The sequence below is a fragment of the Pseudopipra pipra genome, chromosome 5, assembly GCF_036250125.1.
Source record: "Pseudopipra pipra isolate bDixPip1 chromosome 5, bDixPip1.hap1, whole genome shotgun sequence".
In the NCBI taxonomy this organism is placed as follows: domain Eukaryota; kingdom Metazoa; phylum Chordata; class Aves; order Passeriformes; family Pipridae; genus Pseudopipra; species Pseudopipra pipra.
In genome coordinates, this window is record NC_087553.1 from 27,035,604 (window position 1) to 27,051,510 (window position 15,907).

General features: G+C 46.7%; 1 protein-coding gene across 2 annotated transcripts; it reads right to left on the reverse strand.

The window, feature by feature from the left end:
* Nucleotides 1-1,009: 1,009 nt before the first annotated feature.
* EMP1 (epithelial membrane protein 1) lies at nt 1,010-15,853 on the reverse strand. 2 transcript variants are annotated; one of them, XM_064655236.1, is made up of 5 exons: nt 15,670-15,853; nt 4,484-4,601; nt 3,578-3,680; nt 3,330-3,470; nt 1,010-2,693 (listed from the first exon to the last, which is right to left on the reverse strand). In XM_064655236.1, the coding sequence occupies exons 2-5, from the start codon at nt 4,559-4,561 to the stop codon at nt 2,530-2,532; spliced, it is 486 nt and encodes a 161-aa protein (XP_064511306.1). In that variant the 5' UTR covers nt 4,562-4,601; nt 15,670-15,853; the 3' UTR covers nt 1,010-2,529. The 2 variants fall into 2 exon arrangements, with proteins under 2 accessions (XP_064511306.1, XP_064511307.1); XM_064655237.1 differs by lacking the exon at nt 15,670-15,853 and adding an exon at nt 5,530-6,033.
* Between the last annotated feature and the right edge of the window lie 54 nt (nt 15,854-15,907).

Consider the following 15,907-nt stretch of genomic DNA (forward strand, 5'->3'; position numbering starts at 1 on the left):
GGCTAGCATCCCTGGGTATTCCCACTTCAGTAGCTGACTCATGTCTCACCTGCCAGCGTTAGCCTTCTCCTCGGTGGCTGAACGGTCTTTGGTTACCCTACACTTACAGGAGTGTCAGAAGGAACAGCAGGACTCAGTGGTCACAGTGCCAATCAGTGCTCCCAGCACCAAATCTGTCTGAGTTCAAGGAACATTTTGACATCACTCTCAGGCCCATGGTGTGATTCTTGGGGTGTCCTGTGAAGGGCCAGGAGTTGGGACTTGATGATCCTGATGGCTTCCTTCAAAATCAGCATATTCTATGATTTTATGACTCCTGGGATCTCCTGAGACCAAGACAAGTGTCCATCCATGACACTCCATGAGCCTTTCCACACCATGCAGTGTAAGAGGTCCCTCTCTGGTAGAACTTCAGCTCCTAAGGATTCATGTCACTGTTCTGCCTTCAATTAGCATGTCTTAGCTCTCCCTGAGGTGCATTAATTGAAAAAGAAAAATTGCCTACATAGCTAATTCCTGCTAGGTCTTACCTCACCTCACAGCTCACAAGACTGTGCCCCAAGTTTCCTGAGATCTGCCGGTATCTTGGGCTTTGGACTCTTTGCTCAAGCCCTAAAACTGCAGAGGCGTTTGGCCAGACAATGCCACAGAGGCAACAGCTACTCATGAGACCCAGGCAAACACTTTGGTGATTTTACTTTGGGACAGATGAGATTCTGCCAGAGTAAGAAAGTACATTTCTAGCTCTCCTGGGTGTGAAGCAAAGCCTGGCGCTGAGACTGAGTGATACCATTGGTCACACTGCTTGAAAAAGGCAGCCTGAAAAAGGAGCTCTGAGAGTTGTTCTGCTTCCTCCTTCCCTCCAGAACAGGAAATCTCATATACTGACATGCAAGAGAACTTGGTAGTTCTGCATCATCTTAAAGGGGTGGGCTTTCATTCAGTGAAAACAGCAAATGCTTCTGTTAACAATTATCTGAAACACTAATGAAAAAACCCACAGCAAACCTCTTTTTTATAAAGGGAATCAGATTTTATTTTTATACCCACAAAGTTAAAAATATGCATTTCAAAATATTTACAATGACTATATATGAAATAACCTTTGTTAATGAAACAGCAACATACAGTACTAGAATATATCCACCAAATTGATAAAGTCTACGTAAGAAGAAAATGTAACAGAAAGAGAGAGAGAGGTAAATAGCATCCATGCACAATCTGCACCGACATGGTTTTTTATACTCTCTACCTTTTAGCTGTGAATGGAGTCACAGGGAATTTTGACCTCATTCCTTGCAAATGCCTCTTGTGACTGAGATTCTTCAAACTATCAGAAAATTGTGGGTTGCAGCAGTACCAATGCCTTACTTTCCTATGCCAGCCTTTCATATGGGAACCTTGTATTACATAGTGGACTCAAAAACTCTCAGCAACCCTGGGAGGTAGCTCTAGTTCTATGGAAGAATTTGGCAGATGGAAAAGCACCAGATTAAATGGCTGGCCTAAGGTTGTACAGCAAGGAGCAAAACTCACAAGCCCTGCTTCATCTCTTCTAATCTCTCATTAGGGAATACATTTCCTCTGCTAACCATTATCTGCTTTTGAGATGAGCTTTGTCACAAGGTGGGCTTCTCAATTATTACCATGTACCAGGTGATGATGTGGGAAAAAAACCCTGTCTATAGATGAGAACTTGTCTCAGTAAAGATCTGTGATATTGCAGTCTGTTACCATGTTCTGGAGTTGAACAGAAGATTATTTTTGTGTAGACACACACCCAGACGATTCCCTCCCTGCATGTGCACCACTGATCAACTGCATCCTCTGTAGTTAGAAACCCGTATCTTCACCCGCACACTTTCTGTCTCTCTCTCTCTCTCTCCATCATCAATGCCTGTATATTTGCCATTCCTGGGAATCATGGGAATGTCAAATAGAAAACAGAACAGCAAAAAAGTCTGCTGCCTCATTTTTGTAGATATTTTAATACAAAATTTATCTGATTTCTTCTGGTTGCTTCTAATTTAATGTCTTTAGCATTCACCTATGCGCACATATATATATATATATAAAAATGTAACAAAAGGCCCATTCCATTTGTTTCAATGGACAAATAAAGGGGTCATAATCCTCACTGCCCAACCCACAAGGCAAACTCAAAGGTAAGTGAGAAGGGCTCTAAGAAGAGAAAAAGATGTAGCCTTTGTTTTTGTGGTGCCCTTCAATCATCACTGCTGAGCTTGAAGCTTTGTGAAGGTATGACATGACTTAGCAGAAAAGCAGAAGAGCTGTCTGGGTCACTTGCAGATTTCTAGCCCCAGAAGTGCGAGATCAGTAGGAGCTGGTTTTCTCCCTCTCTTTGGTGAAGGAGTTTCTCAGGATTCTAGCTTTGTTAGTGATTTTTCTGTGGTGGTGGCAGTGGTGATGATGGTGGCTGTTTCTGTCTATTGGCCCAACAGTTCTCTCAGCAGAGTAATTCTTCCCCATTCCCAGTAGCAAGCCCTCTCCCCTAGACCCCCATCAGCCTTATTTTTTCCTAAGAACAAGGTAGAGGATGCCGATGATGAAACTGAAGCAAAAGCAGATCCAGGCCAATATGAAGCAGTAGCCATGGTGAGGATTTGTGACGTACTGCGTCTTGCCTGTGAACCGAGCTGTGTAAATGGAGACTGCAATCAGAATGCACATCCCTGTGGGAAGGAAGAAGGAAATAAGAGTTGGAAAACGCACTGAAACCAGCATCGCTGCAAGACTTCTGAAGTACTGTTGTCCCCTGAGATTGTAATGCATGTCTTGTGCCGTATGAGAGAGGAGCTGCTGCCCATTAGGCTTATTTTTGGAGGATTTCTTTTGCAGATGTGATGACATAAGACACTTGGGGCTTGTTTAGTGGGTGCCATGAGGAATAAACCTTTGTTAGGAGGAAATCAGTAATAAGATCTGACGACAGTTTGGTGGTAGTGTTGAATCCCATGAGCAGTAGCTGTCTAACTGTTTATTCCCCTGCCCCCTCAAAACACTTGAATCCTTTTTGTTGTCTTTCAAAGGTATTTTGCAAAACTCACTGGAATTTCCTAATGAAAATCTTGAAACATTTTCATTATATACAGCAAAAAAAACCAACCAAAAAACCCCACAAAACCTGACCCAACACTTTCCAATTTCTCAGTGCTTTGTTTTGTAACAAAATCGGGCCACTGGAAACATTTAGCTGGCTGACAATGTCCCCTGAAGACCATGTGTGGCAAACACGTGTGGTTACTTGTGTTCGCAGAGGCAATGAGATGCACATGGGGCCATTGCAAGGTGTGCATGTGCATACTTACAGCAAACCAGCATGACGGCTCCAGTCATGTAGAAACGTTTGCCTTTTTCCAGAGTGAACAGCTGGACAACGAACAGGATGAGCGCCACGACGGAGAAAATGATCGAGAGGATCATAAAGGCTTGCACGACTTTGAGGGAAGCTGTCAAAACACAGGGAATAGATTGGAGAAGGTCAGGACTCAGTCTTGGTGTTGTGCACCAAGGTCCTGCAATTCACCACCCTGATGGAAATGCAGATGTAACTTACTCTCATCACCGCTCTTAACTGAAAGCTGATTGCAGGTGTTATTGCACAGCAACCAGAGTCCTGTTGAGATTGTTCCAAAGCTGGAGGAACTCACCATCCAAACCTGAAATAGGATAGAACACTTGCATCAAGGGGGAGGAAGGCTTTCCTGTTCTTCTGCCAGACTAAACCATAAAGTGAGCATGAGTAGACAAAGTGCCTGAAAATGTCAGCATGTATCGATTGTGATGAGCAACCAGACCGGTGAGAGACGGTGCTGGCTTCCAGAGGAAGGAGGTGTTTGGTCCAGGCAAAACACCCGGAAGTTTGTTCCAATCATGTGGGGAAGTCTCCCGGGTCATCTTTGCCCTCTCCCCATGCGAGGCGGTGGGAGGGAACGATGGGCTAAGCGAGCTGCCCAGGCGGGTGCGAGTGGACCCTGAAATCCTCTCCAATGGCTGGTGGGGGCATGGGGGACCCCGGCAGTGCCTCCCCCTCCTCCTGCTGCCAGGGGTCCCCCTCGGCCTGGATTTCCCAGCAACCAGGTGGTCCTGGCCTGGCTGCCCCCCTTGGCTTGGGATGCACCCCACTGGACAACAGCCTGGCCACCAGCTGGGGGGATCAACAACGCAGCAGAGCTGTCATCTGCTGATCTCCCCAGCTCCGACTTGCATTCTCTGTGGTGAAGGGTGTTGAGGTGCTGCTGGTTCTGGGATTTGGGGAGATCACAGACAGAGGCTGCATCCTGTACCACCCTGTCTGCCTTCCTGCTCTCCGAGCGCACCCATCACTGTTTCATCTCTCCTGGTGACTGTGAGCAGATGTTCATCACCCATATACCTGAGGACCCACCCTCCAGTCCACCTGCCAGCCATATCAAGGGCTGGCTGCTGCTGCTGCAGATCTCACCCAGGGCAGTCTACTTACGTTGGCAATGGTGGAGACAAAGAGCATGATGACAGTGGCAATGTGAACCACAAAGATACCAGCCAGTAGCACCAACATCTTGAGTCTCTTCTAGGTGGTGTCACTGATACAGAGAGATCTGGAGAACAAGAACAGAGGGAGGAGGTGAAGGGAAGGGCTGAGTCGAAGAATAGCATTTACATGCAAAAACCATGTTGATCTTAAATCCTTTCTGGAAAGATGGAAGCACAAAAAACCCCATCACTAAAACCTTTGTCAAAATCTGCTCAAGAGGTTAAATAGAGCCTGGAGGCTAAGGAACTGGTTTGGGAGGAGGTGTAGAACAGGGGTAGATAGCTTGGGGGCATTTTAAAAATAGCATGATTATATATACAGGTATATTGATGTTGTTAACGTAAAGTAAAAAATGCCATACTCCAGGCCTACACTCTAGGAAGAGGAGTTTTTGCCCATGCCATTCACAGAGGTCAGGAAGGTTTTTTCTCTTCCTGTTCCCCTCTGGTGTCACAGCCTCTTCCAGATGGTCTGGGACAAGGACAGGTGGCACGGAGTGGAGGACTATGTGTTCCTGGGTGCATTGGGTGTTGAGCAGTGGTGGAGAGTAAACTGGGGGGCAGCCCCTACTCCACTGTGTGAAGAGGAGAGGAAGCAGAAGAGAAATGCCACTGAAGTTTTCTGGAACTGAGGAAGATGCTTAGGTTTGCAATGAAAACTGCCTGTTTCCCTTTTAAAACTTGAGGCATGCAGATCACTTTATTACTGCAATAAGATTCTCTTGTAATGCAAATTCCTCTTTGGTTTGTTTTGGTTATTTTTTGCCTCTGTACCCTGCAAGCTTTTATTTTTTGTAACATTTCCTGTTACTGATGAACACGTGATTAGAAAGAGAGGGGAATGTGCTTTAGAAAGCTTGCATGACACTGTTTGTCAAGGCTGCTGACTTCTCACCTGAAAAAGCAAAATACAAGGAACAAATCTAAGCCATGAGAATGAGTGCAGACAATTCACACGAAGCAAGTGAGTATATTTCAGGCAGAAGAACTTACTGGGTCCACTCTGTGGCCAGTAAACTTCCTAGAAAGTTTCACAGGGCTGTGTTGCTATTTCCTTTGGTAGTGCTGGTACTGAAAAGCAATATCAAGCATGTGATTAATGTTAACTGTCAAGTTATTTTGGTCCAGGTGACTCAGGCAAGGTTTGATGCTGTCACCATTTGTGCAGGGTGTGGTAACATTGTCGTGTAATAACACAATTGTACTTTATGATGTCTTTCACACAAACTGTGACAAAACGCTTCGTAAAATCCCATTCATGTGTCTTTTTTTACTTGATGACTCCACCTTCTCCACTCCTGTCTTTCCTTTCAGTGTGACCATGAGAGGAATTGTATTCCTGTAAAGTGCTGCAGCTATTCCTTGCACTGCTTTGGATACAGTTTCCCAAACCATAGTAGGTAGGCAGGCTTCTCCATCAATGGCACTTCAACTAGTTCAGCATTAGCTGATGACCACGAGGAATTCCTTGAGTTCAAGATCTCAAGGAACCAGCTCTGGTAGGTCATTCCTCCCACCCAAACAAGGTCAGTCCTTAGTAAAACACATTAGGTTTAGTTACTGATCCTATCTCCTTGGCAAAACTTGTCTTCTGTGAGGTTTCCTTCACCTGGGAGAACTCTCTGGAGCTGTTTAGTCCTGGCTTGCTGAACATGGACCAGGCTTGCTTGTCTGCTTTGGGGTGTCCTAGCAAACTTCATGCTCTAAAGCTTGATTTGCCTGGATGGCCTGGTCACTGTGCCCTCTCTTGTGACAGTACCTCCCTTAGTGATGATCTTGGAGAAAGCGCAGCCTTCTTAGGAGTTCCTCTCTGACTGTAGTGACAGTCATTTATGAGTTCAGCACTGTTAAAATTCAGGTTCTCAATACTATATGCAAGCTACCACATGAGCATCCCTGACCTAATAGTTAAACTCCTTCTTTCCATTTGACTGCAAAAGGAACGAGGGTTTCAAAATGCTGGATGGCAACTGGTACAGATACCACCACTGTACCTTTAACTAAGAAACTATTGCTGTTGCCATGACTAAGTGACATATCTGCAGCAGACTTGAGTCAAATCTTCCTGTCCTTTTGACTACTTCTTATTCATTTTTGATTACCTCGGTTCTCACACAAGCTGTCACAACTGCTCTTTCCACCACAGGGTATTGGTATGCATTCACCAAACTGTGGCAAATTTGCCTGCTCTGAAATTTGCCTTTACTTAACAGTAGCTAAACTTTTCTTCTTTCTTAGATGAATTTTTGCTATGGCCTTCTTAAAAACTCATTCAGCAGGGGTTTTTTCCTGATTATTTTTTGGGATCTTCAAACAAAGCTCTCTACTTGAAAGATTAAAAACCTACTTACATGACACCCTAAAGGACTAGAACAGTCTTTTTAAATGCATTTTTTGTTTGCATTCAAAAATGAAAAGGAGAGATAAATGTTACTTTACAAAGTAAAAAGAAAAAAACCAATGAAAAACCCCACACCCAAGACTTTGACCAATACTCTATGAAAAAAATGAAATCCTTTATTCCCTTTGCTTTTTCTGCCTGTTCTAGCACTGCAGGAGAGCACTGTTAGTTCAGGTGCTTTCAGTGCACCTATTTCCTGAGAACGTCAGCACCTCTCCCTGAATACACACGCTATCAAATGCAAACTCCCCCAAGGGATATGTGCTCACAGCTTAGTTTTGATTCTTTGTGAGTTAAAGCACAAGCCTCCCTCTCTATTCATTTGCTTTGCCCTTTCTTCATCTCTCTCTGCCTGCTAAATAAAACACGAGAGAACAATCCCAAAGGAGCTGGGGTGAACAAATGGCAGTGAAATAGAGTCATCTCTGTCTCTGATGCTATGGCGTGGACTTTTCCTCTCATTAGACAGAGAAGCTGGCAGAGCATCAGGGACTGACAGGAATACGGTTTCCATTTGTTAAGTGTGAGACATCTCTCTCCGCTACAGGGTGGGGTCACATTGCTGGAGCAATAGGACAAAATTGCATGCAAATGCCTCTTCTTCCATTCCCCTACCTAAACTGCAGCTGCATTTGGAGTTCCTCAGGCTCTTCCTGGGCTATGAGTCAGTTTTAGCCTTCCTAGAGCTGCCAGTTTTTCCACTGACTCACCCCAAAGCTCTCAAAACCCACAATTATTTAACCCTACAAGGTTAAGTGCTCAGGACACTGTCAGTTTTAGGACTGCTTCTCAAGAACCAGTCAAGCAAACAGTTTGTGAGTCCTCCTCATGCATCTTCCAGAAGAGAGACACCAACTAAGCCAATAAAAAAAGGGGTGAGACATAACAGGTAGGAGGTAGGACAGGCTGGTGGGGAAGAAGGTGTGAAGGTCATGTACCTGCTGAACAGCCTGCATGAGTCAAGAGAAGACCTTGCACTGATGACAGCGGGCTGAGTTTCCTTTTCACTGGATGCCGGATGAAGACAAATAACAAGCCACACCAACACTAACCACGAATAATAATCACCCTAGCAGCCTTCAGTACAAAAATGCCTACAGATAAGCATGACAGACTCTTAGCTGTGTAGACTATTTCTCTGACCATGCGGGAGTACACATACCAGGGAACAACACACAGCTCTGGTGCCCCCTAATTCAAGTTCAAGCAGGTCGGCACTATCAATTAAAAATTAAGACAAAGTCTCCTCATGCAGGCAAATTGGTGCCACCCATATCGCCTCTCTGTCTACTTAAGTGCTTTGGATCCTTCTATTTGGAGGGCAATACAGAGAAGAGAGTCCTTGCCCTTGGTTTGCTGCTTCACAAAGCATCAGGATGGAATGAGAAGTGCCACTTGGAGATATGATAAAGGCCAACGATATAGTTTCTCAAATATAGGGAGTGGGTTACTCAAGAGTGTAGGCCAGATTAGGTAGAAGTCCTTTGCTTCTGACAGAAAGGGCACTGCAGTGAAGGGAGTAGAGGGGGAGTGTACACGATATTTCTGCAGGAATGATGGGGTTGTTTGGGGTGAAGAATCAGGGCACTCTCAAGTAAATCTGAAATATTTCACACGTGAAGTGTTCCTGAGGGATGTAGCTCATCTGACCTTCCATTCCCATTCTCCTCTATGAACTGAGGTCCCTTCTTGGGACTGCCACTCCCAGGGTGATTTGGTGAGGTGTGCTGTGAGAGATGCTGGCTGGGGTGAGAATGCAGCCAACAGCCTAGAGCAGCCTATAGTGTCCAGGGAGCAGAGGACATCTAAATCACACTGCCTGTGCACACTGTGGTGACCTCTGACTCCTCTAAAACTGAGTTTTGCAGCTAAAGTCCCTTTAGTTTTATACGTTAGATTTCTCAAAAAGGGAAAGATGGCATTTTGGGGAAAAAGCAAATGCTTTTGGCCAGAACATCAACAAAAATCTCCATAGATTGAAAGCAACTAACATAAAAGAAATTCTGCCTTTCTTATCTGCCACTACAGAATATGAGGAATGCAGTAGTAAGTCAGACCAATGGTCTGTCTAACCAAGTACGCTGTCTCTGATGGTGACAGTAGGAGGTCCAATATTTAGAGAAAGTATGTGAACCTGACCACTGTCTGAGGGGGCACAGAGTCACACCAGGAATACTGGTGGTTCAAATCAGGACCAAGGCCACTTGGAAAGGAAGGAGAAAACTGGAGAGTAATGGACAGAAAGTAAAAACTGTTTGATACTGTTTGAGACAGCCACAAACTGCCACCTCTGTTACCAGTACATTTCTCAGTGCAAAGCCAACCCACAAAGAGCAATGCTGCCATGTTGCTACCAATAAGGGAAACCTCAGCATGGGATAAAACCTTCTGCAGAATTCTGCCTTTTGACTGACCTGAGACCATCACTGCGTCTTAGCCCTGCTACAACTCCACACCTTGTCATTGTGTGCGATATGAGCACCAGTCCTCCTTGTGCCCAGGGTTATTTGGCAGGATGCAAAGATGTGAAGATGTCTGTGATATTCCAGTAGCATGACAACATCACATTGTTACTAGAAAGCTCATGACAACTTTAAACAACAACACAGAAAGATCTTTTTGCTTTCCCCCTTTGTTCTGTTTCTTGCTTCAGATCCAGACGAACCTGGAGTCCTTGCTGACTCCAGACTTCTATAAACCACTATGTGTCAGCGCTGCTGTTGACAACCTGGTTTTGACAGAGCAGCCTGACTCAATTTACAAGTCATATGCTTTTTATAGACACGTGGATGAGTAGGCTGGTGCCTCTGGAAAGAGATTTCACATGCGTGGGGAAAGGGTTGGGCAGGAGGTGTGTGTGGGCACACGGAGACCTTTGGAGCCTCTGGTTTATGGCAGTGAGATTTCATGTATGTATGGGTGGTGGCTGTGATGACCACTTGGGGTACAGCAAGGCTGTAAAAGTAGTAGATGAATGTCAGCCAAAAGGAAAGTACAGACCAGCCTGAGGGGCTACAACTGAAAATAAGCTTAAGTAAGTGGGAGTTTTTGTCTGGTTCTTACAAAGTGTTTCCTCGTGGTATGGTCTCCAAGAGATCAGAGGAGTTGCCCTCTCAAGCGAGTGGTGAAGCCCCAGCATGTGAAAAATTTCTTGTGGGATCTGACAAATTCCTCAAGGATCCACCCTTCGTAATGAACATCCACTCACTGAGAGATGCAGAGGGGAGTCACAAAAGATGACACACAAGGGTTTTCCAGCTCTCATGCTCATGATTCATATGAGAGTGGGGAAATATCAGAGCTCCTAGGGCAGACAGTGAGAAATTGGCATTTTCTCCAGAAGAAACCACCCTCAAGCACTCAGCCATGTGACAACATCAACTGAAACTCCAATGCTCACTTGGTAGTAGGAAGGGGAATAGACAGCTGCCTGGGGCCTGGCAGGCAGCCAGCATCTGCTGCTGGAGGAAAACACTGTCACTCCTCACGCTAGGAACGCCAAGGAAGGGCTGGGACTGATGGGCAGCGAGTAAGAGGGAGGGGTGGGAAAGGGGAGTCCAGTGCTAACAGAAGCACAGAAGTGTTCCACTGCACCTCCAGAGGGGCAATGGAGAGTACCCTCACCCCTTAGTGCACTGGATTGTCCCTGGGTGGGTTAATTAGACACAGGAGTTGCTGGCACATGCAGGGTTCTGACAGGATGCCGAGACACACAAGAAACATTTCTCAGAGGACTGACTGGGCGTTGATGTGTTGTGTGTGTAGGGGCGTGCATCTGCAGCTCTGCGTGGCTCTCTCTATGAATGGGAGTGTGCATCCGTGGGCTCCCTGTGAACTCTGTGTGTGTGTGCCTATGTGTGTGGTTGTGAATGGCTTCTTTAGGGGTGCACCTGTCTATCTGTGCGACTTTGACACTGACAGCGCCCACATGGGAGAAACCAACCAACAGGTTTGAAAGAAAAGTTCAAGTGACAGTGTGGTGTGAGCAAAAGTACACAGATCATTTCTGGTGGGACTTCCTCCTTGCAACAGCCCTTACATAGAGGTGGAAGGTCCGTGAAGCCCACATTAGCTGTGGTTTTGGCTGCAGTTTTGGATTAAAACTGCAATCCTGTGATTTACATATACAGTTTTGTCTAGATCTTCCCTTTTTTTTCCAAGAGAGGGTTAACTCTGAAAAAGAAGCCATTCCTTACCAGATAGAGTCTCTCTCTCAAAGCTGCAAAACCTCTGAACATGCCAGTACAGCCTATGAGACACTGAGATCAATGTAACTCAGGCATCTAAAGAGTCTGAGCTTTCGGGTCAGTCTGCTTCCAGGATGCCTTTATTACTGCAAGCCAGCTTGGAAAAGACTGCGCAGGATTAAAATGCAAAATTGTGTGGTAGTTCCCTCTTTCAACCATAGTGCACAAACATGGACGGGGGAAGCATGTCTATAAAGCAGACACAAGAGGATGCTGTGCAGTTTGGAGCTGGTCAGTGCTCTGTGCAGGGTGGGATGAAGGTGGTTGTGATGGCTGTGATGTAAAATACCTCATCTGGCTCTCAGAAGGCTCCTTACACCTGCAATCAGTATGGGCTGGGAGAATGGTATAAGCTTGTTCGTGTTATATGTGGAAACGGCTTTCCACAAGACATCAAGAACCCCCCTATTTAGGGTACACCACGCTGGCCAGGTTACAGCCACTGGAGGCTGGCTAGTAGGCAGGTTGGCCCAGCTGCCCAAGCTTTCCTTCAGCAGTGGTCCGTGTTCTTGGAGCTGGTCTTCAGCAATCCTTTGACCAAGCCTGCTCCCAGCTCTAAGCATTTTATAGCTCTCCCCTCTTGCTCCCATGGCTCTCACTATTCTTCCCAGAGCCCTTCTGGGGCCAAAAAAGGGGAGATGTCTTTTTGAAATGAGAAAAATGTGGACGTTGGACCCAGTCATGGCACCTGCTTTCACAATTCCCCTCCTTGAGCAGACTCTGCCCTGTGAGGGCAAAAGGACAGCAAAGGCCCTCACCCTGGATTTCCTCTAACACAAACATATTGCCAGGTGGCCTGACATCGCAAGAGCTAAGCCTTCCGCATGAGTCACTGTTCACCTGTTGTCAGCCACTCCATAGTGCAGTGCACTTCTCTGCATGATCGGGGATGACCTAGCCCAGGATCTGTCCCTGGGCTCTTGTCACGGGTGTCTCCCCATGCCTGTGTTAGAGACTGGTTTGCAGGGTAAAGGGGATAGATCTTAATTATGAGCCTGGCAAAATGGTCACTCCCTTGGGCAATGTGGGTTCTGGAGCTCAGTTGTCCTAAGCTATGCCTCCCCACCATGACAAGGCATGGGCTATATTTGGTCTTACTAAAAGAGCAGTCCCCATATACTCTCTGCCCTGTTGAAAACAGTTCAGGAGAAGGACGGTGCAAATTTGGCTACAGTTTCCTTTGCTCATTGACCAGCTATGCTAAATAAGGAGGTAATTCCCAAAACTCTCCCAGCAGAGTTTGAAGAAATCATACTCCAGATGGCAGCCCCGAGATGTGCTGTTTTGCTGCTCTCCCCACAGTGTAATGGCAGAAAGGAGTTTAAGAGGCACTCTAGATTTCCCTCTGAGCAGTTTATATGGGAGAATTGCTGCTAGACCCACTGTCATGCGGTGGGATGATTGGGTGTGGACCGGCCTTGACAGAGGATCAATATAGGCACATTTGAGATGGTGCTTCAAAATATTTGTTCGGGGCCACTGTTACAGCACTTGTGGCTATGATTTAGTTATCACTCCTGGAAGGGCCATGGAGAAGAGCCTCCTTTTCTGTGAACATGGTATTGCCTCAGCAGAAAAGACCCGTGAACTATTAAGCATCCATCTTCAGATGGGAAGATGAAAAATCTCCTTCTTTGCCCTCCTTTTCAGGGGAGTAAAATATTAATTCCAGGCCTATTACTTCTCCCTGCCTTGAAGGAAGGGTAAAGGAATCTCGTCTTTTAGTTATTTCTCATTATGTTTTTTTGTAGGAAAACAGAAGGGTGAAAAAAAATTAGGAGTGCCATGCTCTGCAGCCTACCTTATGTTGTGTTGGGTGGCAGTGCTATCATTTCCTTGCTGAAGGGTACAGGCACAGAAGCCTCTTGAGATCAAAGGGGTCTCATAGTGCTAGTTCTTGTCTTATGGGGCACTTGAGCATCTGAGGGTGAATCCTAGCCCAGTATCAGGTGCCTCCCCCTTTGCCATCTGTGTAGCAGGTAGTGAAGGGAGCACCTATCCAGCAGCCACAGTGAACTGGGGAGGGTAAGCAAGTGGAAACGTGCCATGGAAGGGGCGTCACGGCTGCTGCCTGGGGTTGATGGAGCCTGTGAAGCCCCATGGGAGTGGGCAGGGCTATGGAAGCAGGCTGTAACCCACCACCCTCCTGCTGTTGCTTGCTTTGAGGAAACTCAAGCAGGCACAGGCTGAGTGCAATGTGTGAGCCTCGTGGCTGCGAGGGTGATGAATATAGAGGATTAGTGTTTGCAGCAAATCTCCCTTGTTTCATTATAAGCAAGGCCCCGAGGTGGGTATTTTACCAAAACCACACTGGCTATTACCAGCATATCTCCCAGAACTGTTTCAAATACAATTTGTGCTCCACCCCAGACCACCAAACAGTAATTCCTGCATGCTCCCACACTATAGAATTGAAAGACCACCAGCTAGACCAGAAGGGCTGGTTTTCCAAGCCCAGGGATCTCTGTCCTCAGCAGGGTAGCACCAGGGAAGCACTAACAACCCTGCAGCTGAGGCACGCACTCCAAAACTTGGTGCTTCTCCACAAGATCCCAAGTCGCTCCTCCATTATTGTATCCTTGGGTGTGGCTCTGCTCTGTAGCTCTCAGATGTCTATCTCGGGATGGCATGTGCCCACTGGAGATGCCCTGTTCACAAGGGTAGCTGGGATGAATGGCTCAGACTTTGTGTCATGTGTCTGGATGGTTAGTCATAGCTGGGGGGAACTTCCACAGAAGCCTACTGAGAGGAATTCCTTAGGTGGGTGTGCAGGGCCTCGCATGAAGGAGCTCCATTTCAGTGTGTCCTTCCAGGCACTGCAGTGTTAGTAAGATACCTCAGTTTTGATCCTTTTCCTATGCTAATCCCCAAGGGAGCAAATAGAAATAAACTGCCTTTAAGGCCTCACTCTCTCAGGTGGACTGGGTGGAGGCATTAAACCCCTGTTATCACAGGAACAATAGCTAACAGGCTCCAAGTTTTCACACTTTTCATGTCCAGCTCCCTTTTGTGTGTTTGCTCAGAAAAGAATCCCACTCCATACAGAAATGTCAAGTGGGCAGTTCCTGGGCAACTCTGCTCTCAGGGGTGACTTGAGGAATTCAAAGATTCTGACTGAAAGTTGTTCTATGACCACAGCATTTTTAATTTTTTTTTTTGCAAAAATGATTTAATTGTCAATTGTATTAACTGACAACTTCTGAAAATTCTCTCCATTCTGGTTGCAGACTGCCCTGGAAACACTGCTTCAGTCAGCTTTCCCACCATTCAAACAGATCTATTTCTCAGTCAGGAGGCACTGCTGCATGACTGAGCCACACGCAATAGGGCCAGAGAGGACTTCAAAATTCACGAAATCCATCCCTCTGCCACAAAGTTAGGTCAACTCAGCTTCTTGGTCATTGATGTAGTAACTGTGCACAGCTCCAGCCTGAGCCCCACCCATTCCTGGCCCTATTGGGCTAAATACTGTTTCAGTTTCTTTCAAACTGTGCAGGAGTGGGCTGGGTTCCTGCAACAGGAACCAAAGTGTGGTGCCAACAAACTGGCTCTGCTGCACTCTCTTTCTCAGACCTCAAAAATAGTTCAGATGTGACCGCAGGATGCAAACCATAGCAGATACATGAAATGAGAGAACTGGTGAAGGAGTGGAGGGAAAAAGGAGGGGGTGGTTGTGTGGAAAAAGGCAGGTGAAGAGGCAAAATTGCCAGTCTCTGCAATCTTACACTTCCCATCAGTGCCTCTACCCCCTCGACACACCACCCTACCATGCAGCCCATGGTGCTCTTAGCAATTCCACCCGCTCCCTCACTTCGCCTCGCAGTGCTCCCCACTCCAGGGTCTGTGCTGCCAAGGAAGGCGCAGTATGCATTTCTACCCATCACGTGGCTTTTCATAAGAACTGGGGCTTGGCTTCAGCCTCAGGAGTCGGGACCCCCACAGAAAAAGAGACTGTCTCCACTGTACCCCAAAGTCTGCACCTTTGGGGCCTCTCAGTCTTCACTTGGAATGATCGCTATTGTTTTTAATTAGAGCTTGGCAAACTAATGATAGAGGAGAGAGAGACAAGCAGAAACATGTGAAAGCCAGAAAAACTGAGCCAGCAGCCCTAATTCCAAGCAGGCATTTTCCCACATTTGTAAACAACACTACTCCAAAAGCACACAACAGCACCTGAGCCGGGGCTGGCCCAGGTTGGGCCCCCTGTGTCTGCACCCTGGCTGCATGTGCCTGGGAGGTGAAAATAACACTGCTGCTGCCAGTGCCCTGGGGTTGCAACCAGAGAGCCCTGCAGTGTCCCTTTGCCCCGTAACGCAGCTGGATTTCAAAGGAAAATATGAAAATTAAGGTGTGTCCCATAGCCAGCTTGAGTGTCAAGGTGAAGAGAAGTGAAGGAGCAGAAGAGAAAAGCAGACTGGTGCTGCTGGGAATGGGGAACAGCCAGTGAGAGAGGAAAGTTGGTGAGGATTTTCGAGCAGCTCTTACCGTGTGGGCTGGGGCCGGTGCTGGCACCTGTGGAAGAAGGAGAGTGCTGGGTTGCACTGCCGATGTCCTGGAGTGCGGAGCTGGAGTGAAGGGGAGTGACCTGGTGGTGGTTTAAGTTTCCTCTGGTGGTGTGGGAGGGTGGTGTCTTTTCTGTTTTAAAGGAGTTACTATGAATCAGTGTGCCTTTAAAGAGAAGGAAAAAAAAATAAAATTAATGAGCTACGCCCTGCTTTGTTGG